Source organism: Aulostomus chinensis, chromosome 13 (assembly GCF_037954235.1).
Source record: "Aulostomus chinensis isolate RoL2024-O1b breed Wild chromosome 13, RoL_Achi_v1.0, whole genome shotgun sequence".
Classification (NCBI taxonomy): Eukaryota; Metazoa; Chordata; class Actinopteri; order Syngnathiformes; family Aulostomidae; genus Aulostomus; species Aulostomus chinensis.
The window spans coordinates 6,468,868-6,482,407 of NC_141332.1; the positions used below are offsets into that span (position 1 = coordinate 6,468,868).

The following is a 13,540-nucleotide window of genomic DNA, read 5'->3' on the forward strand; positions in this document are numbered from 1 at the left end:
AGTACTCCTTCTCAGTTCCAGAACTGGATTTAGACCAGCCGACCGCGAATGGTGATGACGACTGTCTTTTTAAAGACATAAAATACTGTCTGGTCTGAGACTGGTCGCCATCATACACACTCAAGCCTCACTGCCTTCCTCTGCCAGTGAACAATAGGGCAGGCAGTGTTGCAAGAACAGCTGATCTCCTGCTGCTGGGATGAGGTTGATCACAGGGAATCTGGCCAGATAACCATCATGCAGCTAAACATGTCAAGAATGATCAAACCGCACATGGTTTGTAACCCACATTAAGGGTTATGGATAGACACACATAGACATCTTAATAGTGTATCCCTAGGCCTTAGAGACAAATTGTTTGCCTAGAAGTATAACACTGGAGAAGACTACTGCATGTTTGCCGTCCAGCTTCCTCACAACAGATGGATACAGCTACTCTCAATAAATTGCCTGTATCTGTTCCATATCTATAAAACTGTCTCCCATTCCCCAATACTTTGTTACATTCTCGGAAATAATCTTTAATCGGTCCCATATGTTAGCTGTTTGTTTCTGCAGAACAGTGGAGATACAATAAATTGCTGTGTTTCTGATAAATCATCACACTTAATCTGAAAATAGAAGTCTTGAACTGATACGTGTTCTTGAATGCACGAGCCAAAGGAAAGTATTTTAACTGTCATTAGTTCTCTACTTGGGCTTTGGCCTCACTTCAAATACTGCACCTCGACCAGTGTGCATCACTCTTATTGTCTCTTCATCTCCTCCTCCCCCTGTCCATCTCCTCTCCATCCCTCCTGCTCTTTCTCTCAGGGGTAATAAAGTGTAAGAAGGAGCGCGGCTCTGGTGAGACTTGCCCCCAGTGCTTCTCTCCTCAGAACCTGAACGGGACTCTCTTTCTTGGGTTAACTCAGGAGAAGTTCACCTGTGAGAGGCCAGTTCTTCGCTCTCACCTCAAACAGAGGGACAATCCTATGTGGGCTGAATCTGAGGCAGAGCCAGATATTCCATACACTCGGGACTTGGAAAAACCTTTAGGTCAGCTGACCTTTGTTCTCTCTGACAGCCATGGAAATAACGCTCATGTGGCTTGTGATGTGCGCCATCCTGGAGAAAGTTCCCCTATGACCTGGTCAACAAATCCACAGTTACCGGGGGAGTTGTCTGTCAATGTATCATTGGCAACTGCCCTTGAATGCGAGATTGATCGAGAGACATTGCAAAACCTGTGGCAGTTGGTGGCCTATTACTATGAAAGTCCTGCAATTTTGGAGCGAGGCCAGCAAAGAGGGAATGACAGCAGAGCAACTTATCAATATGCCCAAGTGGTTAATGAAAATTCTCCATATTTCACAGATTTAAAGGGTTATTTAGTGGCTGAACCCTCATGGCTCCTTCAGCTAAGAGTCACGTTGAGACTGAATAGAAAACAGACAACAACAAAGAAACTGGTGATGGATTTCACCACTATAATTACTGAGCATATCAACAGCCAGAGAAGGCAGGTGAATGACAATGACCTGACTTCTTCCTGGGCGATGATTCGCCGTGTGACAGCCAGCCGAGTTCAGACAGCTCTTGAGGGGTCAAAGGTTAGTTTAGACTGCAGTGTTGTCACTTCAGATGAGGAGGTGAAAGTGGAGTGGATGCTTCCAGATTTGTCCATTGTGGAAGGTGAGAATGATGTAGTTGAAGTTTCTAAAACGGGGGAACTTGTGATTCGGAACGCATCACGCTCTGACTCAGGCCTCTACCACTGTATGGTCCGATCCACAGCTGGAGTGGATTTGATGTCTTTGAGGTTCACGGTCAAAGAACACACACTTAGCCCTACTGCTTTCAATGGTCGGAAAATTATAGTAGAAAGAGGAGGCTCATTTTCTCTCCCTTGTGAGGTGACTTCAGTCCAGCCCAGTCAAACTGTGTGGTACCTGCCCAAAAAACAATTTCTACTTCCCACACAAAAGGCTAGAAGAGCAGAAGTAACAGAAAATGGGACTTTGGTGGTAAGGAAGCTGACACAAGAGGATGCAGGGGAGTACAGCTGTCTGGCCTCAAATCTGTATGGAGTTGACATGCTTTCACACATGGTGGAAGTCACAGGCGACAAGGCCTCTGACAAGTCTAAAGTTCTCACCAAGACACAACAGATCTTACCAGCTGTCACAGAGGACGAGGAGGGTTCAGGGGGAGATTACCAGGAAATCACACGTCCTTTTGCAACACAGTTTCCCAGGATAGGAACACAACAAAGGAATGGGTTCTCCAAAAGGATAAGAATAAAAGACAGGAAACCCAATACATCTGTAAAGAAACTAGATCCAAATCGCTGGGCAGAGATTTTGGCTAAGGCTAACGCTAAGCCACCTGTTTCTCTGGGTACAGAGGTGTCAGTACCAGAGGAAGGCACTGTAACCACCCAAGCAAGTGCATTCAAACCTACCACAACAACTATTATCCCTACGACTACGATGAGCAGTACTACTGCCATCCATCCTTTTAGGACAGCAACAACAGATTTTTCCACAAACACAAAAGCACAGACTGAGATTTTGTTAACACAGAAGAAAGGTGATGAAGGAAGTGAGACGGAGACACCGGAAACACAACCAAAGGTGCTACAGCCCCCACTTGCCAGAGCCACAGAACCGTCCCGACCCCGTGTTGTTGGGAACACAGCAATATCAGAGGCCATCACTGCATCTCCGGTAGTTAGAACCCCTCAGCGAGATGAAAAACCAGAAGACAAGAACGTGGGAGAAGGGAGGAGGTTTGTGGTTCCAGACTGGTCAAACAGGAGGAGGCCTCATTTCAGACGCCGAAAACCACCAATGAGAAGAGTCCATCCTCACCTGAACCCCTTTTCCCCAAAGCAGCTCCAAACAACTGTTCCACCCACAACAACCACCACACCAACCACTACCACCACTACGACTACTACTACCACTACCACTACCACTACCACTACCACTGCTAGTACTCCTGCACCTGCTGAGTATCAGACAGAGGAGGAGGATGGCGAGTATTATGAAGAATATGACGACAATGATAGTGTAGATAATGAAGACGAATCAAACACCGAAACCCTTCACCCAAATCAAGATCTTGATAATAGTGTTACCATGTTTCCATCAGCTGAGGACAAAGGTCCAAACGCACATGTTTTTCCAGATACACATGAGTTATCAAATAAAAACACGATTATGCCTCCGAAAGATGAAATTACCCCAAATACAGGTATTGGTAAAGAAAAGGAAAAAGACAGTGTAAAGCAAGACATTTTGGAGCGAGAGAGGGAGTCGATTCAAAAACACAGTGGAGAAACAGGCCGAGACACATCACGTCTCGCAGGGGAGAATGAGAGAGGAGTGGGGGTGCAAGGACAGCACAAGATAGATGCAGAAACATTAAAGAAAGAGTCAGTTACACAGAGCTACAACACTAGATCAAAACCTAACACACCAACCGGAGGCAGAACAAGCGACGACATCGTCCGAGAAGAAAATAAAGAGATGGCTAAAACAACAGCGGAGCCCAAAATCCAAACTTATCCCATAATGGAGCCGGTTCACCCCTGGCTCCACCAGCACAACCAGGGTAAAGGGCAAAGCACCTGGACCCAGACATCACAAACACACAAAGACAAAAATCTAGGAAAACAGGGAGAAGGTACGCATACCCAACCTTCCCGCATACTCCCAACCGCCCGCTGGCCTTCCAACCATCATCTTCATCTCTACCCCCTCTACCCCTCCTGGCCGGGGCAACACTCTCCTCCTCATCCCAGGCAAGGTACGTAAAGTTTTTAAATTAAATGCTGTTTTTGAACTCTTAATAGTCACTAACTAATGTGTAATATATTTTAATATTTCTAAGTTGGGTTGGTTTTTTTGTTCCCAGGTACTGGGTCACACACTGAACCCACATTTCAGCCCAGGATTTTGGTCCATCCCTGGGTTCAGAGCCCAGTTGTCACAAACAGGCCAGAGATCTTTGCTGAAACAATCAAGCCCACACTCACAGTCCCTGGATCAGCTGGAAACTCCAGAATCTCCAATCCCCATCTTTCATCCCATTATCATCCGAATCATCACGATGGCAGGACCCAAACCAGAGATCACCTGTTTCTGTCAAAGCTGAGGAACCGGTACAGACAGGTAACCTCCGGTGGGCTGGTGGGTTGTGCTCTCTTTCCTGCAGGAGATATTCTTGCTACGGGTTGTCTATCAGAAGGATTATACAAAACCTTTGAGGCTGATTTGCACTGGTCATAGCGCCACCTGGTGGCAACAGGAAGTTACTTGTTTTTTGTTTTTTTTTGTAAAACTTTGATGTTCCAGCAGGTCAATCAGCTCCATCTACAAATTGTCCAGAAATGCCTTATGAATGTGGTGAGGGGTTGTGAGGGGTGAGGACTGTTCTGGTTAAAAGGTATTGCTGTTGTGAGGCGGCCGTATTTGACAATAGCTCAGGAAGATGTCGTAACTGGACACCACATGGTCAGATCTTTTCCATACTTCCCACATTTGATGAGAGTCCCAGCCTGAAGAAATCTTCAAGGTGATTGTGAGTCATAGTCGTACCTCTGTGTGAGGAACAAATGTCAAAATGACACCGTGTTGCAGGGCCGGGGTGGGACTCTAAATCTGACCGGGAGGAATTAATAACAGCAGGCCACTTTGGCCATCGCGCCGGCGAAATGGCGGCGTGATGAGCGCGCCGCCAACAGGGCGTGAAATGGTGGCATCTGTCTGACAGACAATCATACCTCAAACAGGAGGGAGCGAGCATGCGAGCGAGCCGAGTGAGTGCAGCTCTCTCGTGTCGCTCGCTCGCTCTGCAGCAGCAGCACTGACTGAGCAGATTAATTGAATGAATGGCCGAGATAGAATTGAGACTTTTGTTTTATCCGCACTGTCTGTCGCTAGCTGGCCTGCCTGGCTTGAGGGCGAAGGAAAAAAAATGTTTTTCTTTTCTTTTCTTTTTTTTTTCCTCGCCAGCCAGGCAGGCCACCGGGAAAACTCCCGGTAGTCCCGACGGCCACCCCGCCACTGCCGTGTTGTCTTCATGTGACGTGCAGCAACGTCAGACACTTATTATTATTGTCATTGCACGCATGAATCCAGTGAAACTGAAGGCAGCAGTGTCTAACAAAGGGGGGAATACACTCATGGCTGCTAGCAGCGTTAACATGAGCCTTGCATGACTGCTTCCTCATTTAAATATTAAGACAAGAGGTTTTAGAACATACAAGCCTAAGTTGTCAGGGCTCATACATAGCTGAGATCTATCATTTATTTATGTATTAATTGATTAATGTCATACATTTGAACAGGCTTTATTGATTATTTTTCCAGGCACAGCTTGATCGTATTTCTCAGCTAGGCAAGATGGTGACGCCCAAACCTCGCATTAGCTACCAAAACCCTCCCTCTCCAAACAGACCCTTCACCCCCAGACCAGTAGCACCAACTCCCTCCTATACCCTGCAGCCACTAAAACCAGCAAAGCCTTCATCTGCATCATCCTCCTCTGGTTTTATCCCAACCCCTCGCCCTCATCATCCTACCACCCCGGGTTACCCTTACAGGGGCCAGTGGCCTGTTGGAGGTAGGTCCTCATTGAAAAACACACATCAAATATTGTTCTAATAGAAAATGATGAAAGTGTGTTTGAATTTTTAATATGTCTGTAGCTGGACGAATTAGCTCCCGACGTCCAACAGCTGCCCCTCCTTTCCCCTTTGTGTTGGGAGCTGGGGGTGGTGGAGTCAAGCCCCGCATCACCACGGTAACCACAGCTAGTGTCTCAGTACTGGCCGAGGGTGATGTGGTTCTACACTGCAAAGCAACAGGCAATCCTGAACCTAATATCTCATGGACCAAAGTCTCCACAGGTAAAACAGATTGATGTAAATGGATGGAGGAGAGTGACACAAAAGGGATGTAATCTGCAACATTTCACAGCTACAGAATGCTGAGGGGGAGGCAGGGTATACATGCATGATTTGGCGTGGCTGCATATAGGCACAGGTTTGGTATTCTTCTTGGCTGATACTCCCTCCTGGTGGTGTTCTTGTGTTCCTCCACTCCCTCAGGTGCCACCATCTCAGCCAACACTAAACACAGTCCTCGTTTTGAAGTCTTCAGGAATGGAACTTTTGCCATCAGAAAAGTGCAGCTTCAAGACAGAGGCCAATACCTCTGCACGGCTCAGAACAGGTTTGGATCGGATCGAATGGTAATTACCTTAGCAGTCCAGACTGAGGCCCCCAAGATCCAACAGCCCAAGTCCACTGAGATAACAATCTACCTGGGTCAAAGTGTGACTCTTGACTGCCTCGCTTCTGGAAAACCATTAGCCCAAATTTCCTGGATTCTACCTGACAGAACATTTGTCCGTGAGATCGGGAGTGTTCACACCCTCCTCTCTCCCATGTCTCTGCTTCAAAACGGGACCCTACAGATGCATTCTGCCAATTTCTCCAACAAAGGGGACTATAAATGTATTGCAAGCAATGCAGCAGGTGCTGATACAGTAACTTATAACCTCCATGTGGCAGCTTTGCCTCCAAGCATCAGCGAAGGTGCCACGGACACTGTCATCATTCAGCCAGGTATAGCAGCGATATCCCAGTACACAACAGGAAGTTCAGGTCATGATATAGCTGAAAAATGTTCTTAATTTGTGCCTAACAAGCATGCCCCAAACTAATGAAATTATACTTAACCAGGCAGGAGCGTGTATGTACACTGCTCCGCCAAGGGTGAACCTGTTCCGGCTATGAAGTGGACAATCCCAGCAGGCATCCACGTGAAGCCATCACAGTTCCTGGGACGCAGGCTCTTTGTCTTCCCCAACGGGACCCTGTTTGTGAAGAATGTCACACCTGCAGATGGGGGAGGGTATGTATGACGAGTTCATTTCCTTCAACCTATGACATGTAATTCTGTCTCTGGGTTCTTCATGATGCAAGACTATCACAACACTGTTCTGCCAACATCGTTACATTGCACAATGGTTCGTCTAACTGTGCAACAGCAGAAAAAAGTCCCCGCTTCATGGGTTATTACTGTCGTCTGTTTCATATTTTACAACTGAGATCAAACAATACACAACAAAGAGCACACTTGCACACATAAAACAACTCGTCAAAAGTTTAAGCCAAAATGACACATAACATAACAGCTACTGTTTTAATATAAATGTGCAAGTGAATCAGTCGAGTATCACACACATCATGATGCCACAGTGAGATGGTCCCCCCTCAAACATTCAACCTCATGCTTTGTTCCACCTCCACCAACTCTGTTTTATTTGACAATACTTGTAAGTCTTTTCCTAACTTGAAAAATAACAGACATAAAGTAAACTGCTATGAAGATGTCACTAATGGTTTCTGCTCTTCATTTAGCCTCATAAGTCTCTCATATTTCATCAAAAAAACAACTGATATGATGCATATGAATTCATAATATGAGAGACATTTCACTTATTTGGATTCATCTGCACTGTGAGTGTTGGCACTAGCATGGCTAGGCTCACACTGCTCACGTGAATGCTAGCTCTGCCAGACACAGTACGGAAGCTGCTGTTCAGCTGCATCAACTGACAGTTCCTGTTGCTGTCATGAGCAGGGGAGGACACTGGTTTATCATATTTAAGCAAGTAGACAAACTAATGGGTGCAAAAGGGTCTGATTACTTCCCACCCAGGAGGAACAGGGCATACAGGGTGTGTGTACCCTGCCTCTGAGTGGCTAGTACTCAGTACCAAGTTAAGGCCTGTGGATTGAGATCAGACATAAAACAATGCAGGATACAGCAGATTACTTGTTTGCTTGTTTGTTTGTCGACGCCCTGACACAACTGTATGTACCCCTCCAGGTACAAGTACACACCCCTGTTTGGGAATCACACACTATACTATGGTTAAATATGCACAGTCAAATGATCTGCTTTTATCCAGCTGAATTAGAACATGCGTCACTTTCCCTTCTCAGATAGTAACTCTAACGTGGGCATGAATCTTGTGATGTGGAAATTTCACCACTGGCCATCGTTTACTTCCTGTACATGCAAATGTCTGCGATCCTCATGCATGATGTTCGTCATGGTACTACATTATTATAGATTCCTTTCTAAAGGTACTAAGTGACAAATAAACACCTGAAGGTGTTAAAACCAGATACAACTTTCATTTGTAAGGTTTTTAACAGCGTCCCCTGCCCTCTTTTTAGAAAATGTCTAAAATGTGGCTGAAGCCCTGCGTGGTCTCCAGTGCAGTCGAAGGAGATCCACTGGGTAGATCCCACTGTTTCACACCACAGTTTTTGACTGTCAAGTGTCTACCAAGCTAGTACCAACCCATAGTGCTCTACATTTTGACAGCAATAAACACACATACACGCTCGAGCTGGGAGTCTAGATAAACACACATTTTCTCACGTTGCGGTTTGAGTGGAATGTCTTGACAATTGTGTCTTGTGGGTTCTTGTGCCCCTCATTATGGGTGTCAAGATTATTTCATCCAATACACTACTAACACCAGAATTGCCAGCTCAGATCAGCTTATTGACATGAGGCATTCATGATTATGTCCATCGACTCGTTCACTATTCCCTCTGTCGTGTGTATGACAATGCTCTGGAATTAACTTCGCTGCTCAACACTGGAACTCAACTCTGGGTTCAGTTTCTGAAATGTCTGACAATGTGACACAGTCTCAAGAATCAAACCAGCAACTTTTCATTGACCTGACAGCCATTCTACCTCCTGAATCATGCAACCACATCAGAGCTGGTAATGCACATCATCCATGATGCATTAAGTTGGTACATCAGACCAAACATAATCCTGCTTCTCTAACCAGTCAAAAACAACAAAAGCCTCTTCAATGTGATTCTAAATGAAGTCTTCACACACTCGTCCATCCCTCCCCAGGTATGAATGTTCAGCCACAAACGCGGTAGGCATCGCCAAAAGAACCGTTAAGCTGGAGGTGAGGGCAGATTCCCCACCAGTCTTCCACAAGCTTCCTCCTTCTCTTCCCATCCCTTCGACCCATCGTCACGCTGTACCATCCCGCCAGCACACCATATCAGCGATGTACGGTTCTGCTGTCTACCTTCACTGTCCAGAGTCTACAGGGTCCCCCAGAGGGACCATCTGGCAGCTACCGTCTAAGACCATCATGGAGCATCGATTCAGGTGCCTGAAATACTTCATTTCATACTTTTACTCATCAATGCAATATTGACCAAATCCTATCATTTTGAACAGCTACACTTGACTAACTACTGCAAGCTCAACTACATGTCTCACTCTCATCTCCTTCCAGTCCAGAGAGACCAATTAAAGTTTTCCGTAATGGGACTCTAAGGATACTTCAGCTAACTGAGGTAGATGGAGGAAGTTACCTGTGTGTCTTTCAGCGCCCCAACGGGGAAGACATGGAGCTCTTCCAGGTACGACCAGGGCCGACAATGACTTCAGTCAGGTTGACGTGGCTGAAAAATGTTTCTCTATTCGTCTCTGTTGAATTTCTATTGTTTTTATTTCATTAAAAAAATGGCCACCATCAAAGTCAGTGTGACACAATATTTACACCTTCATTCAATAATCAAACCTGTGGTTTGTTCTTCTGACTGCGAAAAACTGTTCCACATTTCATTCTCGACTGAAGACAAGTCTGAGTTTACAGCGAAACTTTCCTGTACGTTAACATGAAAAAGCTGATTGGACAGTAATAGGTGGATGGAGACGTGAAATGATATTTTCCATTTATGATGTACTTTATACCTGACACACATTAAGTGTACGTTTGATTTTCAGGTGGATGTCTTAATGACCCCTCCCAAAATTGAACATGTGAGAACTGCACAAACCAGAGTCACCTTTGGAGAAAACTTCCAGGTATTTATGCGGGGCTACATCAGTGTTAATCTAATGTGGCACAGGGAAGATAATATATCGGTTCATGTCATTTTACTACATATTGGTATTAATTTTAAAGAGTAAATGGATGCAAAAAAAAAACAATTCTTTCCTGCACTTATTTTTTTACCTGATGCAATCCCTTTGGCCTCCCTTTGCTTCGTTTCTAGGTGGACTGTGTCGCAACAGGTCTTCCAGATCCAGAGGTGTCCTGGAGTCTACCTGATGGGACATTAGTCAACAATGCCCTTCAGTCAGACGATAGCGGCCACCGCAACCGCCGCTACGTTATTTTTGGCAATGGAACTTTACTTCTGCAGCAGATGGGCAGAAAAGATGAAGGCGACTACACTTGTTATGCCAAAAACAAACTGGGCAAAGATGAAAAAAAAGTGAGCATCAAAGTGGGACCAAATGCCCCACGTATAAGCTTAAAATCAGAGTCATTGGTGATGGTGACGTTGGGAGAGTTGGCTCAACTGACTTGTCAAGCAACAGGTGAGCCTAAACCAAGAATCATGTGGATCTCACCTCGAAATGACATGATTCCAATGTCGTCGGACAAATTTCAGATTATGGACAGTGGAATGTTAGTGGTGAAGAAAGTCGCGCTTGCTGATGAAGGGAAATATGTATGCATAGCACGAAATTCTGCTGGTGATGATGTTAAAAACATGAAACTTGAGGTCGAGCCTCAGGAACCCTTTATCAATGGTCTACGAGGGAAGAGCACCACAAAGGTTTGGGGTGTCTCATACCAAACAGCGCTCTTGGACTGCAATGTGGAAGGAAAACCAGAACCAAGAGTCTGGTGGGTTTCTCCCTATGGCCACTCGCTTCCTACACCCTACTTCGGTGGTCGCTTCCAGGTCCACCCGAATGGGAGCTTGGAGGTGAGAGGGGTGAGGAAAACAGATGAAGGGAGGTACATGTGTCTGGCCAAAAACAACCTGGGAGAAGCGTCACTGTTAGTTGAACTAGATGTGGCCTCCATTGCTGAGAAACCAAGTTTTGCTATTCCGAATATAGAAATCCTACCATTGAAGCAAGACAACAGAGAACTGATCCTGGAGTGCCCGGCTCGGGGAAAGCCAAACCCAGAATTTGCATGGGTGCTACCAAACGGGACAATGTTACTGCCAGGTGCCAGACTTAAACGCTTCACCCACCATCTGGGTAATGGGACTCTGATGATTTCTCAACCTGCTGCAAGTGATAAGGGAGTGTACCGATGTCTAGCCAAGAACGTGGCAGGACAGGCAGAAAAGCGTTACGCGCTGGAGACAGGCAGGAAGCCGGTGATCAGAGGATCGACAGGTATTTTTATACCTCAAAGGCCATTTTTATCTTCTGTGTCTTCCAGTTTTCTATGGCATCTACTCACAGTACCTTTTTGTTTTCATGCTCCAGGTGGGATGAAGATCACCTACGGCCAAAGTCTCAACTTGCCTTGCACTGCGGATGGCTGGCCACAGGTGTCAATCATATGGACCCTCCCCAATGGCCTGACTCTGGACAAGCCTCAGACCATTGGTCGAGTATCATTCCTTGCCAATGGGACCCTCCAGCTGAGGCAGGTCGCCACCTTTGACAAAGGGACATACGTCTGTAAAGCCTTTAACTCTTTTGGCTCATCAACACTATCGTACCCAGTCGCGGTGATGGTTTTTCCACCACACATCACCAATATGATGGCCTCGATCACCAGAGTGAACCGAGGGTCAGTGGTGACACTGAACTGTGTTGCCACTGGTATTCCCAAGCCGGATATTTCATGGACATTGCCAGGACGCACCACACTAGTTCCCCATAACCGATTCACGGTGCAGGGAGGGATCCACATGACAGAGGAGGGCAGTCTGGTCATACAGAACCCCATGCTCATGAACTCTGGTATTTACAAATGCAATGCTAAAAATGCCCTTGGAACAGATTTTAAGTCTACATACCTGCAAGTGGTTTGAGTGACACACTTTCTTGATATTAGGAACACCTGACTCTAGGATTAAGACTGGAAGTGTGAAAGCTAGGGAAAGGAGGGAGGCCCTGGAGACAGACTTTAACTGCAGGCAGTTGGAAACTTTGTAAGGAAACTCCACTGAACAATGAAGTTTCATTCTTTCCCATGAACCTTCATGTTATGTGCTTCGTGACTGCAGTTTTGTCAGGTTACAGAAGTGTTTCAAAGAGACCATTTGTACCGACCCTACGGTAACTTTGCTCCTTAAAACTGTACTTTACGAAATGTGAGGAGTGCTATCTGGGTATGATCCTGTCTCGTCTTGAGATGTACCTCTTCTATGATTTTGCCTTTTTTGGTGGAATATTTTGGGCATTTTTACTGTTCTGTTGACGTCACAGACAAATTAGCTTTGAAAACACTCACACATGGTTCTGCAGACGCTCCACTGTGGAGTTTACAGCACAGTTGAAAATCTAAAACCTCATAATTTATCAGTCGTAAGCAAAAGAGAGTCATGATTCTCAAACATAATGTAATATCTTACTTGTACTATTAAACATATATCTACGTTTTAGTGAGTGATGATTATTTTTATGAGGACACGATTATTCCCTCGTGCTGCTCTACAGTGTGTACCAGTAAACTGTGCTGTATGTATTTGTATGTTGTTTATTCATGTTCATATTGGCTACAATGGCTATATGTAGTCAGCTAACAGTAGCTATCAACAGTTGATAAGCACCAAAAGGAAACACAAGTGCACTTAATAAATATGTAAGATTACATAATTTATAGAAATAAACTATAGAGGTACCAATGTTTTGTGGTTCTCTTAGTTGTGGTAGTGTCGAGGTCCAGTTAAACTGTTCAAATTGTCGATAAGATCATGGTCCCCAAAAGGACAAGGACCGCTCATCTTTTTCCTGACTTTACCTGAAGAACAACTATGAGGTTGACAGTTTTGGTTCGTAATGAATTACATGTAAACAAAACTAAATGTGCATGATGAGCCCTGATGACTTGACCTGTCCACTGGCACAAACAGGATTTTACCTTTGGCTACTTTTGGTTTATGACCTCCAGATTCCCATCAGCCTCAGCTGCAACAGATGTTAAATGCTGATAAGCAAACTCTTGCATGGTAATGCACTGACCTGGGATGGAAACCATTTGCTCAATGTGACATCACATGCTGGTATAAAAACAGCATACCCTCTCAGATGCACTGCTCTCTGGGCTCGATGTTCAGCTCCTCAGAGCCTATTTGCTGGACTGAAATGTACAGTTTTACAATCATAGACATTTTATGTTGTTGTCATCATCACCTCTGCATTGCATTGTTGGATATTGTGCTGAAAATCTGCTGCAATGATAATAAATACAAGACTTGCTCAGCAACAGCATGTCTAAGCTAGCATGTTACAGCACTGGCTGACATTAACATTTAGATCCACAGCTTCACGTACCTGCAGGGGCAGTTGTCTAACATCCCACTGAAACTAGGATTCATTTCCTACAGGTACCTCTTAGTCATACTCACACATGTAACGCAGATATTTGTGAGCTGGGCAGCATGGCTAAGGAGGCAAAGAGGCCGTCTAGTGACAGCCTGGTTGCTGGTTCCCCCTTAGACTGTGCCGAA

The 13,540-nt window shown here is 45.3% G+C and overlaps 1 protein-coding gene across 1 annotated transcript in view; it reads left to right on the top strand.

The window, feature by feature from the left end:
• Positions 1-13,283, top strand: part of LOC147250683 (matrix-remodeling-associated protein 5) — a 34,398-nt gene extending 21,115 nt beyond the window's left edge. Inside the window, exons 8-18 of the mRNA XM_086222841.1 lie at positions 814-3,792; positions 3,901-4,157; positions 5,358-5,610; positions 5,696-5,896; positions 6,098-6,616; positions 6,734-6,905; positions 8,943-9,209; positions 9,340-9,466; positions 9,834-9,914; positions 10,106-11,252; positions 11,346-13,283. Of these exons, the coding sequence (XP_086078967.1) occupies positions 814-3,792; positions 3,901-4,157; positions 5,358-5,610; positions 5,696-5,896; positions 6,098-6,616; positions 6,734-6,905; positions 8,943-9,209; positions 9,340-9,466; positions 9,834-9,914; positions 10,106-11,252; positions 11,346-11,899 (6,557 nt within the window). The 3' untranslated portion in view covers positions 11,900-13,283. The remainder of the gene's footprint in view (positions 1-813; positions 3,793-3,900; positions 4,158-5,357; positions 5,611-5,695; positions 5,897-6,097; positions 6,617-6,733; positions 6,906-8,942; positions 9,210-9,339; positions 9,467-9,833; positions 9,915-10,105; positions 11,253-11,345) is intronic.
• Positions 13,284-13,540: the final 257 nt, after the last annotated feature.